General features: G+C 37.4%; 1 protein-coding gene across 3 annotated transcripts in view; it reads right to left on the minus strand.

The window, feature by feature from the left end:
• Positions 1 to 16,312, minus strand: part of csmd3b (CUB and Sushi multiple domains 3b) — a 407,371-nt gene that overhangs the window by 243,178 nt on the left and 147,881 nt on the right. For 2 of the 3 annotated variants that reach the window (XM_053228561.1, XM_026929912.3), the window contains exon 5: positions 13,530 to 13,737. In XM_053228561.1, coding sequence (XP_053084536.1) covers positions 13,530 to 13,737 — 208 coding nt within the window. The remainder of the gene's footprint in view (positions 1 to 13,529; positions 13,738 to 16,312) is intronic. The other variant, XM_053228560.1, reaches the window with a different exon arrangement.

Genomic DNA, 16,312 nt, shown 5'->3' on the forward strand with positions numbered 1-16,312 from the left:
TGGGGGTCTTACCCTGCTAGCCCATTGATACCACGATGCCGTTCATGTTGAGCAGTTAGAAGATTTAATTTCCTGCTTTTAAGAGAATGAGAATGAATAGATCTTGAATAAGCTTGCTTTAAAGGGCAGTCCACACAGGATGGCTTTCTGAACGTTTATGAGAGACACGTCATACGCGGCAGGTACGCTTCCACTTCAATGAGCATTTCGATCCACAGCAGTTGCCTCAGGGGTACGCCAAAAAAAATAAATAAAAAATCACCCTTGTGTTGTACTGACCTTGTTTTGGTCATTTTCTCTATTTTCTTTTCACTCGCATCTAAGCAAAATGTAAATTCCATAAAACTATTTCAGTGAAAAGTGAAAATTTCAGTAAAATCATAATCTTTAGAGATGTCATGATTGCACAACCGGTAGTTTAATATAATGAATAGTGATAATCATGGATGACCAGAAAAAAATCCAAATAGCCTGTTTATCCACTGCCCCACTGTCTCACTGTTGCATTTTTATTGAACTGTGTTGTAATGACTAGCACAACTACAGCTGTCTCTGTCCCCCTTTCTTCATTGACATGAGATAACTCCGTAAACTGCTCATGAAAGGAAAACATAATGATACTGGTACATTTAACTGACCTTAACATTTCAATAATAAAGCTACTTTTATCCAAAGATGGAATGAGCAAAACCCTGCCTTTAAAATCAACCCAGGGATCATTATATGCCATTTTAGCACGATTTTCTGTAAACAAAGAAGAAAGAGCCTCATGTAGGCCTTGAGTTGAGTCACATTGTTAGAGGACATTGTTATAAAATGAAGCACAGCACAGACTTGATAACAAAGTCTGATGTCTGCTTCTGCATATATAGGCTTCATTTCAGTGATTTTCTGTCATGCCTTGTGGCCATTTTGGCTCGAAAAAAGAATCCCAAATAAAATTCTTGCCCAAGCATAAGAACTGTGTGGTACGCTCTGCCGCTGGTGGGCAAAGAAGTAATCAGAAAGAGGAGCCAACATGCTGATATTAGACTTTCAGCCCAGGAAACAAGGAACTCACAGAAGTGGTCACAGACAGAAGGAGCCAGTGTTCGGATTTAAATCAGCAGACTTTTGTATGAGTTTCCCATACATCATACACCGTTGCAAATGAGGAAAGTCTTTGTGGGATTGAATTTTATTACAGTAAATTAATAAACCCACATTTATTTGGTTTTATTTATGACTGCAGGTTCATCTTCAGTCTTCTCTGGGTGGCTGGACTTATTAAGAACCATCTAAAATTGTGTTTGATTCTGCTCTGGGAGAGTCATACCTCCCACAGTTTAGCTTTTGCACTAATCAAATACACCTACCTCTAACAGGAAGGAGGACGAAGCAGGATACAGTAGCCCAGCCTATAAAATAACTGTGTGTGTCTATTAATTAGGTGAACTTAATATCTCTAAGTACTTCACTCAGTGTTTCAATCATGAAGTTACCATAATGAATATTACTATAAAGTTACCATAATGAATATCTTTTATTAAAGTTCTTATTAGAACTTATTAATAAAGTTCTTTGAATCCTGACTCTGCTGTTTACTGAAAAAAACAAAAAAAACAAAAACATGAATGTATTCTGGGAGTACCCCACTTACATATATCAGAACTGAGGTCATGATGATACTTATTCATGTTTTTACATTCACATTTACAATGCTCTGCATATATTAGCATATATACATTGATTATGATCATGACATACAAACCTCCCCCGGGAATTGTCACAGTTTTCACTAGGCACTAGTTAAAGTGTCAGGTGATGGAACAAAATGTCAAAACAGGGTACATTTAATACACCATTTAAACAGTGGTTTGTACTTTTGGATAATCTCAAAATAGTAATTTAACAATTTTGTATAGCAGAGATTCCACTAATTTGTGATGATACTGTATGGATGAAACTGACTAGTCCTAACAATCTTTCTGTGATATATAATTTTTAATAAATCTTTATTAAAAGCCACAGTTTTTCAAAGTGTGTTATGAATAGTAATGTGTATAATTAATATGGCTGAAGCAATCTGCATACTGAAATGACAATAGCACATTGAAAGCCAAAAGCACTTTGAAACTTTTTTTTTCCAGAGCTGGCATGAGAGGCAAAGAGCTTTTTGTAACCTACTCTAGCCACATCTTTTGGCCTTTTTGCTTAATATTCACATATTGCAGGCATTCTTACCTACATATAAACACAACTTAATGCCGGTTCCCTTCAGGTATTCATCTTAAGTTGACCTCTCATGAAGGTTTTTCTACTGATGTCACAACAAACATGCTCATACGGGGATTATATGTTATTATAAATCAACATGAATTAACATGTTCCCTTTTTTCTTTACTGAGAACAGACAGTGGAAGGAGTAATGATGAAATCTAATAAGGCACTACCTGCTGTGTCACTATCAAAGCCTGTTCTCTCTTGGGAAAATGGTACGGTAAAGCAGGAGGTGTATGAGATCTATAAACCGCATCAGACAGCATTCACACAGGATTTGTATTAACAAATGCAAGTTTTTAATACACATTCCAAACATATACACTATATTTATATATAGACGTGTCCATGCATGTATTATTGGTGTAACACAAGGACATTATCTGTATCTGTTTAGAGCTCTGAATATCCGTAGACCCTAAGTGCTCATGGCTTAAACAGGAAGTTTTTTCCCCCAATATGAACCCTACAAATGTGCCCCCTGGAAATACTAGAAATTACTGGAAAAAGTGAGGTAGAAGTACTGCAACAGTCAGCATGGTGTGTGAACTCTGGCTCTGACAGTTCCTCAACCTCAGCTACATCACTTAAGTTCATAATTGGCTACAACTAGAGATCAGGGCAGGACTTTTTTTAAAATCCCGCTTGCGTAGTTATTATTTATACTTGTACCTGCCCGCAATATTTTCAAATGAATTTAATTGGTTCCAGTTCCCAAAATATAAACAAATTATTAGCCTACCTTAGTAGCCACACATGCTTCTGTTATTGAACACCAGCTCTCTTTGTCACACAAACTTCATAAGACTGCTCACTTGTGCCTGCATGAAAGTAAACCTCCTTCTCATGCAAACTCCGTTCCTTCCCCTGATGCATACCTCTTGTCTGAACCTGATGCCCCGTGAGCTTTTCTGGCAAGCTTTCTTTAAAGAAAAAACAAGAATTGTGCACCTCCTATTCATATATTTATCTGTATTCATTTAGAACAAATTATCTGTTCATTCCAAGTACTACTCATAATTTATATTAAGTCATATCAAACTATTTTTAAAAATACTAGCATAACGGACTACATGATGTGTGTACTTATAATGCCTCTTATGCCTTTGTAAGATGCTGTTTGTTAAATTCTTTGTTTTTATAAAAATGTATGAAATGCTACTAACAGGCATAGGTTTAAAGTGTATGAGAGGTAAAGTACAGAAGAAGTGGAATGGTAAGCCGGATTAGAGCTGATCCCACCTGACTACAGTGACTAAGGGGTGACGGGAGCTTGGCCATGATTCCTACGTAGGCCCTGTACTGAAGGACGCTGCTCCTGTCAGCCGTTACCATCCAGGCTCCTTATCTCTCTCCTGGCAAGCTGACAGCCCTGATCGCCTGCCACCTCTACTTTAGGCATGCTGCCTCCAGAGCGGCCTGAAAGCTGCACAGTTGCAGATAAATCCCCCAGCACTGGCCATCCTGGCCCAATGACTGCCACAACTTCGAGGACTTTTCACCATCTTCCATGCCAAAAGCACTTTAGGAGAGGCCAAAGTGTAATGGATTATAACCTCAGCTCTTTTCTCTAAAAGCACATACACACCTCACTGAGTCACCATAAATTAACATATGTAGAATATTAAGCCTGTTTCTGATAATTGGAATTGGTAGATGAGGATACGTAAAGTACAAGTGAGTTTATTATATTAGTTTATAAATAAAGTCAACTCTAGAATCTTAACAACCCAAAAATGATTGTATAAAGTAGACATCATACATACAGTAGAGTTCTTCCACTCTATGAGAAACAACTTAACTTTCTTCTAAAAAGTCCACACAGACAGTAAGGCGAGCTCAGGATCGAACTGGGGACTTTGGAGCTGTGAGTCAGTAGCGCTACCCAATTATTTTTAAATTTCTCTCAGTACCTAGGATGCCTTTTGTTGCTATTGACCATGTACTGTTTTCTGGGTTATCAACATGAGGCTACACACATGTAACATCCCCTTGTCATCTATCACCATGAAGAATTTTCAACATACATAAATCAGAAGGCTGTTGACCTGCGCTAGTCAAGCACTTTAGTTTCAAGTGGCTAGAACAATGAGGAAGATGGGAAGGGAAGCAAACGATATTCCAAAGATCACAGTTTCAAACTGCTCTGTATAACTGCTTCTTGAGATTGTCAAGTTTTTAAGGTTATTAAATGCCACCTTCAAATGCACCACACAAGACTTATATCCCTACACATTAAAGCCAAAACATTACTCATTTTACATTTTCATTTTTTTGTTTATTTTCAGGAATAATTCTGGAGCTGACTTTATATTTATACATCAGGAGAGTGTGTGCTATACATGGATGTGCCCGTGTATGTGTGGTGTAACTCCTCAAGCCCAAGGTCATAGCAGAGGTGCTAACTGCTCAGGATGCTGCTTCCATCCTGGTGCAGTAGATTTCCCAGCAGTGCACACTGATGAGCGGGCAAGCAAAATTGATTGGTACGTGGAACGCATAACATCAGTCTAACTAGATGTTCAATTCATTTCACACTTCTGTTGTCTAAGCCTCTGCAAAGAAAAATACAGAAAATTGCACATTATGCAACTCGCCATTGGTTTTCAATCAGAAGGGGTCTCTTCTATCGGATATCTATGATGGATGAAAATGCTAATCATCTTCTTTATATCAGCCTGATACGAAGATTAAAGAACCATGGAGCGTGCTGTGCTAATCTCCTATAATACACATTCATGAAGACATCCAAGAGGCAGCTCTGCTGTGAATGATGCTGATACTTCAAATTAACATTTAATTCCCAACAGTACACGTGCATGTCCTGGCAAAAAACTGTGATATCTTGGCAAGGAAACAACAAATAAGGTGCTGCTTTGATTTTACATGAAAGGCTTTCAGTTGCTGAAGTTTTTATGAGGAGCTTTGGTTATTGGATACTTCACTGCATGGGCAGTGAGCCCAAACTCCAAGAGTACAGTAAGGGCCAGCATGGCAATGATCAGTGGTCACAAAATATTAGCACATATTTCATTCATTTAAATAGTGCTTTCGCCCTGTTTGAGGTCGTAGATCTTATAATTGTCTCAACTGATTTTACTCTGAAACTCATGCCTGTGTATATCTAATAAACAGTTGAGTAAGAGTAAGTAAGATATTCCTTTATTTGTCCCGCAGTGGGGAAATTGCATAAGTTATCATTCTTTAATTAATTGTTAGCATTAAAAATTTCTTGTAATGCACTTTGTCTTTGACTATTTTCCTATAACAGCATGTCTCGTCATGTTTTATTTCTTACTTAGCTAGGTCACATAAGTTACAGGAAGTTCCAAAATACAATATGTCTGGCCTAACTAACAAAAAATATGAATAAGAAAAAGACCAATATGCTCACCTGTGGGAAGTTTCACAACATTGAGTATTTACTACAGTTTATCAACAGTAGCTGATGTAACTGTAAGACTTGAATGTCAGTTAGCTTACATAAAAAAATCAAGCCAAGAGTGTGCTTAATGAAGAGAGAGCAGACAACATCTTTTAAATCAGCTTTTGTAACCTCTTGCTGTTCCAAATTAATCTGGCGAACAAATGAATCTTTTGGGGGAAACAAATTAAAAGACTTATTTGTAACTTTGCAGCAGGAATGTCATGAATATCTAGTCACTTTTAATTTGTTATTTTTGAGTCAGTTTTTTGACTAACGAGCTCAATGCAGGGCTGTGAGGAAAATCAGAAATTGCACAGTAGTGTACTAAGTACTATGTCAGTGACAGTCAGTTATTTAAATCTGTCAGGTAACTTGGTGTGAAAAAAAGTGCGAATTCGCAAAAAACATTTTTTTTGTTTATTTTTACCACACTCTTTGAAGAAGCCGTTAAGTATTGTTGCAATTACGTATAGTTGAAAAACCACAAAAAAATCACAATTTAGGAAGGTTCACAAAATCTTTTTCTGTGCAGCCAAAATAAAACAACAACAACAACAACAACAACAATAATAATAATAATAATAATAATAATAATAATACTATGGCCTTCCCACTACACTACCTCATTTCTTCCATGTAGCAAAATGTGATAGAAATGTTGGTTGGAAGATAATTCATATAATTAAATATAATTAAAGCTGCCAGTTAATGACTGGCTGTAACGCTCTAACCCCATTGGCAGTTAGTGAGGGTGGATGGTAAAAGACTTAATAAAACACCCACCTACCTTAAATTCAAGAGATTCAAAGGCCACAACTAATTATCTTCCCCTCTGACTTCCAGCACCACATATGGTGAAATTTTTTTCTGCTGTGAAGATGTTCAATCTCAGTGTCTCTTAGTGTATCCTCAGTTCTTTTACGGCCACAAAATATTTCATGTTCACACATATTCCATAACAACTGTATTAAAGTAATATAAAGTCTTTTTTTTTTTTACAGAAAAGCTTTACCTATGTCTAAATAATGCATTACACTTCTGAAGACAAACAAAAAAAAGTTCACCCTACAAAAGTGAATCTGAAGTACAAACATTTAAAGTTAGGCATTAGGCCAGGAGAGCAGCAGAAAAAGAAAAAGGTCAGAAGGAGATAGCAATGACACAGCAATGTTTTAGTCATAGATTATTAGAGTCAGCTTGCCTTGAGTCCTCTATTAACAGTCAATGCAGCTATTTCCTGTGAGTGATGAAGAGGGCAACAGTGGTCTAACCCCATCAGAGAGAAAAAGAGCAATAGATAAATTGTGAATGAAGGTAATGAGTAGTTGTTGGGATCGGCAGTCATTGTCTGGTTCGAGGCACCTGTCTGATGAAAAATGACAGATCTCTTTTTTCAATTCCTGCATAGTCAACAGTCTTCAAGGCCCTCTTTCAGGCAGCCATATGAAATATCTATTTCTACAAAGCAGTCACTTGAGTAAGTCCAGTTTTATGTCTGATCTGATTCACACACACCGGTTTTGACTCTTCAGCCAAATATTACCAGAGGGAAATGACACACTGCTAGGTGCTTGTGCATGGTGAGCTACTGGGGATTCACACACCACTCAAGCTTCTATAGAAGCTGCTTTCTTTAGTGGGTGTGACTAGCACATAGCGTTTCCTCTCACACAGCAGTAGGGCTGAGCAGATCTGAGACGTCTATGAAACGCCGACAGGCTAGACAGGCTGATGGATTGGGGACTGTTCGTAGTAAGCGTCTGCTAGCAGCATGGAACGTCTCAAGAGCTGGATGACAGATTGGGACAGGGGGTGGCTTCCCACTGGAGGCATCAGCAGTAGCTTAGCTCCACTGATCTCAGCACAACACACAGGGTGACAGGGGAGACGGATGGAGAGCAAACATGTTACTGAAACTTCTCACAAGCTCATTCTTGAGCAGTTAGGGTTAAATATGGGCCTTGTTGTTGAAGAACAGCCCAGTTTGGTGTATTTTTGTTGGCATTGCATGACACAGTAGCTACTGTCTTGTAAGACTACTTGTTCTTTCTACCCTTTGACTGCTGCCATAGTGATGGTTTGAAATGATTTTTTTTAATGGTTAAAGAAGACATTTAAAAGGATTGTGCAGATGTCGCCTGTTACTAATATCACATATAGAATTCATGTCACCATTCCAACCAGTAAATAATGCTCCATATTGTATATGAAAACAAACAATAGAAAATGCATTAATCATATTTACAAGATGTGGTCAATTTGTTTCACAATATGCAATATGTGTTTACTGGTTTATTTCTATCCAAAATAATGCAATAGGGCTCTGATTTCTCATGAATCACTGATTAAGAGCACTAATTTGCATATGCAATTGGATAAATAGCATGCACAGTCAGTGGACATGTTGTGGGTGAGATATAAATAATAACTGCATGCATGACATCACATGCAAAGAAAGGGAGGAATAATATTTTAACCTTCTTGTTGCGTTTCAGTCAAAATTATAATAAATTATATATTTTTTACCCCAGATCTGTGCTCCAAGGTAAATAAAACCAACAACATGTGTAAGATATGCAGCAAATGCATTTGCATGCCATTACATGCCATTGTGATTACACAAATGGGACTGACTGAATTTGTTGGGTTTGAAAATTAAATGTTTATTTTTATTTATTTATTTATTTCTCTGTGGAATTGTTCATTTTGCCTCACAATGTGATTGGATCTGTGAGGCCTAGCCAATTTTTGACAAGGATTAGAAGACATCACAAGGATAAAGCAAGGTTTGTGTATGTGTTAATTGTTTTTTAAAAGTTTGGGGTAAAATTAAACGTTCCACAGATATGCATGTCAAGTGCAATGCAATCAAGCATAAGGCTGATTAAAGGCAGTAAAACACATTGAAAACTTGTTCAAAATATAAAAAGAATGTGAAATTAAAATGCCGTGTAAATAAATACACTATATATGGGCAAAAGTTTGTGGACTCCTGACCATCACACCCTCATGTGTTTGCTGAACATCCCATTCCAGATTTAGTCCCCTCTTTGCTGTTATAATAACCTCCACTCTTCTGAGAAGGCTTTCCACTAGATTTTGGAATGCCGATGTGGGGAGTTGTGCTCCTTAAGCCACAAGAGTATTAGTGAGATCGGACACTGATTTTGGGTGAGGAGGTCTGGGGATCAGGTATTCAGTGGGGTTTAAGTCAGAGCTCTGTGCAGGCCGCTCGAACCTTGGCAAACCATGTCTTAACTGGAGCTCGCTTTGTGCACAGTGCCACTGTCATGCTGGAACATGTTTGGGCCCATTAGTTCCAGTGAAGGGAAACTGTAATGTCTAGTGTCTAATGTCTAACTGGAATGGCTAGTACATGCAAAGACATCCTCTACAACTGTGTGCTTTCATCTTTGCGGCAACAGTTCAGGGAAGACCTACATATGGATGTGATGGTCAAGCGTCCACAAACTTTTGGCCAAACGTATAGTATATATGTGAAAGAAATTCTTTCCTTAGATAAACTTTTTTATTATTTAGACTTCACCTGGCTTTGGCAAATTTTATGCATGCCCTACAGTCATACTTTTTGGTGGGGGTTATAACATTTACAGAGGAAAACCTTTAGTAAATTTGGGCTTGTTATTAGATAACAGATCATTCAGTGCGGTCTGAACACTATATAAAGACAGAGTTAGTGGAATTTGCCAATTGATGAAAACTCCCATTGTGTGCCAAAACCTCTTTTCACCTCTTACTGCCTAATCTTTCATGAGTGACAGTTTGATGAGAGGATCAGGGCATTAACAGTGTGTTCAAAAATACCAACTACCTTGTTTACAATTGCAATGATACACAATTCGCATCTAATAAAAGCACCAGATTAGATAAAAAACTGCATAATGTAGCATTAAAAGTATGCACCACGGGTCACCTAATCAGCACAAAATACAAATTTATGCAAAGTACAAGCAAACATTCTGAATTTTGAAGCACTGGCTAAAACAATAATGTTCTCTACATTGTTTTTCATGTGAATATGCCTTAATCTACTACTATTACCATTTTCTGTGTCATCTCCTGATTACTTTCTGTTTTTCATGGTTATACGAGAGCATGTTCCAAATAAGAGCCCAAGAGACCCCTAAAGCACCTTTTAGACTTTTTCACATTTCTAATGCACCTCAAATCAGGCCCCGAGTCTGATGTAAACACAACATGCTTCCTCTTCTCCATTAAACAGAAGAGTAGGGTGTTAGTGGGGTGTCTCAGCCACATGCAGAGGCACTAATGAGATAGAATTCTGGTTGGGAGGAGAGACTAAGAAATATAGAAAGCTTTGGGCCATTCAGGTAAATAACCCAACTAGTCAAAAGGCATTAAGGACAAACAGACCATTCGCTTTTATACCTGTAATCTGTCCACTGAACAAGAGCTCTTGAGTGTCTTATTTTTCAAGGCTACTTGCTGTCTTGTAACTGGATAATATAATTGGATGCATTCACTCAGGGATGGCATCAGTCCAGAGAAAGTGTGTATGTGTGTGTGAGAGAGAGAGAGAGAGAAAAAAGATACAGAGAGGAGAGATGTTGCTCAAAAAGACAAAAAGAAGATTAAAATCTTAATTTTCTCAAGCTGGAACAGGTTTGCCCTCCAGTAATACTCAACAATAGGCTGCAACTAATAATAAGCAGTTGCCTTTCTTTACTCATACTGCTATAAGGTAAAAAACAAAAAACAAAACACAACAACAACAAAACAGGCAGGTCTAATTTTACTGTAAGAATTAATTATGCACAGATTAATACAAGACAACTAATGATACACATGATTAAGTGATGTCAGGGAGCTTCGTCTGAGGATCTAGTCTCGGATGAGTAAGCAACACAAAAACAGTGGCAGTGGAACTTGTTGTCTTTTGTGCTAGGCATATGGAGCTTTAACAGCCACAGCCTCAGATGTCCGCCGTTCTCCGTTTATGCAGCAATCAGCACTGAAGAGGTCTGTCTCATTTGCATAATCATGCATATTCAAATTAACTCACTGACAATTTTAAACAATCCTCCTCGACACCCTGCTGCTTTCTGATACAAATTATCCTGAATAGATTAGTGTAAACACTATGTTAAGGTGCCATAAATGAAAACCCAAAACCAATACCCACTTCTCCAAATATATGAAAAATATAATAAAACGCAAAACCAATACCCACTTCTCAAACCCAAAGATATTTGGAGAAGTGGGTATTGGTTCTGTGTTTTTATTTATGGCATCTTAACATATTGTTTTGCATGGGATAGAACTTTGTCCACACCACATTATTCAGAGTTGAATTAAGCATGCATAGTCATGATTTAATACCAAAATTGCACATATCAGTATTCAGACCTCAGATATAACTACGCATGGAGGACATCAGAGGAGACAGCATCTGAATTGGAGACATTACTTATCTCTATTTTATAAGCTGCTGAATAATGAGGGTGAAAGCCATATTGTTAAATTAAACTCAATTTGCAGTGATTAATATAATAATTACAACTAGGCCTATTTATGCAGCAATAGACTGCCAATTTAATAGACTCCTATTAGACGTTTATTTCAAAGCTTGCCATCTTCTCAGTCATATATCATAGTATTAGTCTTTTTTTTAGTTTTCATTTTAAAATCGTATCTTGCTTTTATATTATATTACATTTGACAGCAAAGGAAAAAACCTATTTCCTTCAGTACATGTTTTTTCTGGCTTAAAGGCAAGTGCTTGTGTTAAAGACCATGGTGTAGAAAATATTGAAAAACGCGCAAACCTGCAGACTATATCAACTATCTACTCAATATCTACTCTCAATATCTACTCAAGAAAAATCTGGCAAAGATTTTGAATACACACAACTTTCCCCACATAAATGTTGACATCACTTTTGGACTTAAGTTCCTGATTCTGAATATGGCCCTTTTTGAAAAGTGCTTCTAACATTTAGTTTTCTCAGCAAACCATAGCTAAAATGTGACAAAAACACACAGCTTCAGTTTATTAACTGTATACTGGAGATGCAGTGTTCTCAGTGCAATGAGAACTATCTATATATCTTGTAGCAAAATAGTCATGAGAGCTAGAAGACTGAACTTGAACAAACTGACTATATACTCCAATTTTCAATGAGAGAACAAAGCTGTAGCCTGGTGTAAAAGCCAGCAGCCCCAGCGCAGACGAGTCTTAGCATAGCCTTACAAAAAGAAAAACAATACAATTCCCTTAGTTGATCAAACTGAACATCTAAGACACTGACACTCCACTGTTTAATTTGGCTTATGTGTAAAGAAATTTAGCTTGTTGATCCTTTAAATGCACATTTTTTTCTATCTAATTAAAAAAAATTATAATCAATCACTGCCATTATGATGGTTTCTGATTGCTGATAATTGTACCTCAAAGACAAATTAACAACCTTGCAAGTTACCTAGCTACCTAGATAACAGTGTAGATTAAACTTGCAAATCAAATCCTTTCTAATCAGGGAAAGTCCAGAAAACTATGGACTAAAAAGATGGCAGTGTCCATTTTGATAACTTGTACTCAAATAGATTTTTTTATTTTCAAGTGTGTGTCATATGGCAGGTGTGCTTCCAATCGCTGTTGTCACAGTGCTGTAATAGCATTAACTGTCCTGTCTGCAGCCCCTTCCCCAGTCATAAACAAAACTTTCATAGAGTGAGCATGGGGCAAAGTGATTCCTGCCCCAATGGGTCTCCATTAGTGATTGCTGTAGTTCCCATTTTTGACTACTAAATTGTGCAACCACAACTGTGCAACATCTAGGAAGGCAACCTAATCAATGGAACATTGGCTTAAATATGTCAAATATCAACATATTTATAACTGCTGATCATTCAAAAGAGGTCATATACGAATATGGTTGGACTCTTTCCCACCTGCCCCATGGATGAGCCATCACTGTTTAGTTTCAACATTTTTCAACGAGTCTAATTAGAAGAGTTTAATTGCCTCAAAACACAGGCAGACAGAGTTAACACAGGCAAATCCATAAAGACAAACACTATATCACAACTGGAAACACAGGGTATCACAGAAACAGGACCATGGCTACGTAATACGAGCAAGACTTTGCAAAGCATACATGGAAAGGCAGGGACAATAATCAACACACGAGAAGGTGGAGGCAGAGGAGGAGAGACCGAATCATTAGCAGAGGAGCCTAAGCCAAAGAGACCATGCTATAGATTTTCTACTCTGTGCATAATGTAAAATTGAATGTGAGTAAGAAGCAGACTGAGACATCTAGACCTTTTCTTAATGCAGTAATTATACATGCTTTGAATATCGTCACAGGCAAATTGGCATGGAGGGGCCAAATCAATAGACTAATCTGAGCACAATCGATAGGCGGCAAAGATGAAATACTGTTATGATGAGGACATTAGAAAATATTATGTGCTTCAAATAGAAATAATTATTACATCCATTTTCTACGGTCCAAAATACCTCACTGATGTACAACATCAAAGAAGCAAACACACAGAGGGCAAAACATACACACACACACACATGCACACACATAGACATCTAATTCCCCACCTCTTAAACAATACACTATGACGATAACACTTTGATGCAAACTAATTTCCGCAACTGCTCTGCCTCTAAAATTAAACTACAATGCTTTAATTCTGTTTACGCCCCTCAGATTAAGGTTTGCACATCTTATAACATTAAACACCCCATCTGCAATTAGCTGTAGCTGAGCATGAGAGAGCATGGCCACACTGACACACACACACACACACACACACACACAGAAAGTGGACACGGCATCTGACTCACCATATTGTCGGCGGCTCGGACCCCTCCACTTCCAAGTAATCGTATTTTTCCTCCGTCTGGAAGTCTGTAAAAATGATGGAGATGGTGTCTCCGGGATCAGCAAGTATGGTCCACGTACAGTCCGCACTATTGTAATATTCACTCGGGAAATTGGGACTCGAAATGATGCCACTTGAACCCCTCAGAGTACCACCACATGTGTCCTCAGCTGTCGACCAAACATGAAAAGACTTCTGTTAGGAATTGGCCTTTGTTTACTGCACAAGGTATACAGCAGAAAATGGCAGCTGAACCTTTGAATTTAGTTGGATTGAAGCCAGTTTATGCCAGATTGGGGTAAAAAATATTAACAAATATTATATATATCATGTATAGAATCTTAGCAACAGTTACGTTGCTTTACTAGGTAATTGCCAGCCCACAAATTTAGCTATTTATTCTTATTTCATCAGTTACTTATCAATCCAGCACATACTGCTGGTGAATGAAATTCATGTCAAGGCTACAACTTTCTTTCTTTCTTTCTTTCTTTCTTGCTTTTAATGTAGTAAATTAGTGGCTTTTTCACAAGCTTCAGAACTTATGGTTCACTCATGCCTTTGTCAAAATTTAAATGGGCTGAATCATTACAAGGTTGTTGTGAATTAAAACAAGGTCCCAGCTGCATTTCCCATTAGACTCAGAGCTCTGCTCTTGTCTATTTTGCTCCAATTCAATTTGAGAATTATCATTTAAATTTACCAGATTGAGATTTATTTGATTTTCTTTTTTTTTTTTTGGGGGGAAAGAAATTGGAATAGATTAGAGTATGTACAGATAAAGACACATGGACTAGTCTTGCGCAAACATGATAAATTATATACATATAATTTATACAAATGGACGTTCGGCGATATGTGCATATGGACAGGGCTCAAAGCCAAGCGTATGCACATACAGCTCATACATATATGTAGAAAGTGATACTCTGCTTTAGAGAATCACTTTTAACGTGAGGTCATACAGACTATCAAGTGCTCAGTTCCAGTCAGTAGAGAGAAATATGTGGAAAACATTGACAGAAAGACACACTCCAAGTCCTAGGCAAGAACCATGTCAATGCACATACACTCCGTTAGCAGACTGTAGCCATGCACACACAGGCATTCAGACAGACATGCACGTATAGTCATGTAGTCACGTCTCACAAAGGCACTTCAGCCTGTCACTCCCACTAAAAACACCTTCTACCTTGTAACGTACTAGATAAAGTTCTAGATACTAGATAAATTCTAGGATCCACAGCTAAAGTCCACTTTAATGGATGGCTCTCTATTCAGCTTTTAATGTTTCAACCCCTGTGTGTATGTGTGTGTGCATGCGTATGTGCATGTGCAAATACACAAAACCTCAACAAATACCAAAAACAATATAATCAATAATTAATACACACGCTAAACATACACAAACAGTTAATATCACTGAACATGTGATGTGATTGGCAGCTACATTAAAACCTATTTAGACATTATAACATGGTGCCTTTGAATTCTCAATTCTTATTAGTCAGAAAGTGTTGATAAATTTTCTATTACAGCACAGCTCTGATGTTGGTTCCAGCTGCAAGCTTTACATTAATGTGTCATTCTAATATGTTATCATTTCTATAGCAACTTACACAAGGACTTGTGTAGCTGTGCGTAGTCGGTAATATGGCGAAGAACGTAATTAAGAACGTGTAATTTTTGATATGGTGACGTTTTCTGTTCAATGTTTTTTAACATTTTTGGAAGGAGTCTCCAGTGTCAGAGCTTTGTAACAGATAGTTCTAAGACTGTTCCTTTAAGTTTTCCAACATGGCAAAGTCTTCAGAACTGAAGGCTTTGTGGTTTCACAAGCAGCTTTTTTTTGTCTTAATGACTTTAAGAGAGAGAGAAAAAATAAAGATTCATGAGAGAATGAATATTTATAGCTGTTATAACATGACAGTGATAACAGGATCTAACTTGCTTCTAACACTACATTAGCTTAACTCTAAATTGACAAACACATGCTGTTTAATTAGTAACAAAAAAATAATTGTTGGTAAATTGAGGCTTAAGAGGCATAAGAGGAATAAAACACTTCACTTACCGGAAAATAATAACACCACACGGTTGATTATTTTCCTATAACTGCATGTCCTGCCTTGTTTTATTCTTTACTTATGTATAATTCAAGTCAATGAAAATAGTTAGCCTGCGTCACTCCTCTTTTCAGAGTAATATCAATGTCGCAACAACTCCTGTGACCAAAGCTCCAAGATATGAAACAAATTATATGTGACTCAAAATGAAATAATTGATGAAATCATTGCTTTTCATTAATGAACAGGAAATTGCTTGAACAGGATTTCTACTTATTGTAAACTAGAATTAGTATTGAAGGTTTAGAGCCACTAACAATGGTGTGATGATGGATTCCTTTGGGAACCATTTGTGTCAGTCATTTGTAAATCAATTTTGCATTTCCATGCATCCTTTGCTGCTGGGCCTAACCGAAGAGCAGCAGCATCTGAAAGCAGCCAGCTCAGCATTCATTTGAACCTGAATAGCAGCACAAAAAACATACAGGGATGATACATAAAAGTCACAATTCCCTCATTATTTTGGAGCATAGCAGCAAACAGCCAACACAACCTCAGCAACAGCCAACACATCACTCATATCATGCTGTTAAAGGCAGATTGGCTTCAGCTAAAGCATGTCAAATCTCAGGTCAAATTGGCCTTTGTATGGCTGCTCCTGTTCCAAAAATAATGAATG

The sequence above is a fragment of the Pangasianodon hypophthalmus genome, chromosome 23 (assembly GCF_027358585.1).
Source record: "Pangasianodon hypophthalmus isolate fPanHyp1 chromosome 23, fPanHyp1.pri, whole genome shotgun sequence".
NCBI lineage: Eukaryota > Metazoa > Chordata > Actinopteri > Siluriformes > Pangasiidae > Pangasianodon > Pangasianodon hypophthalmus.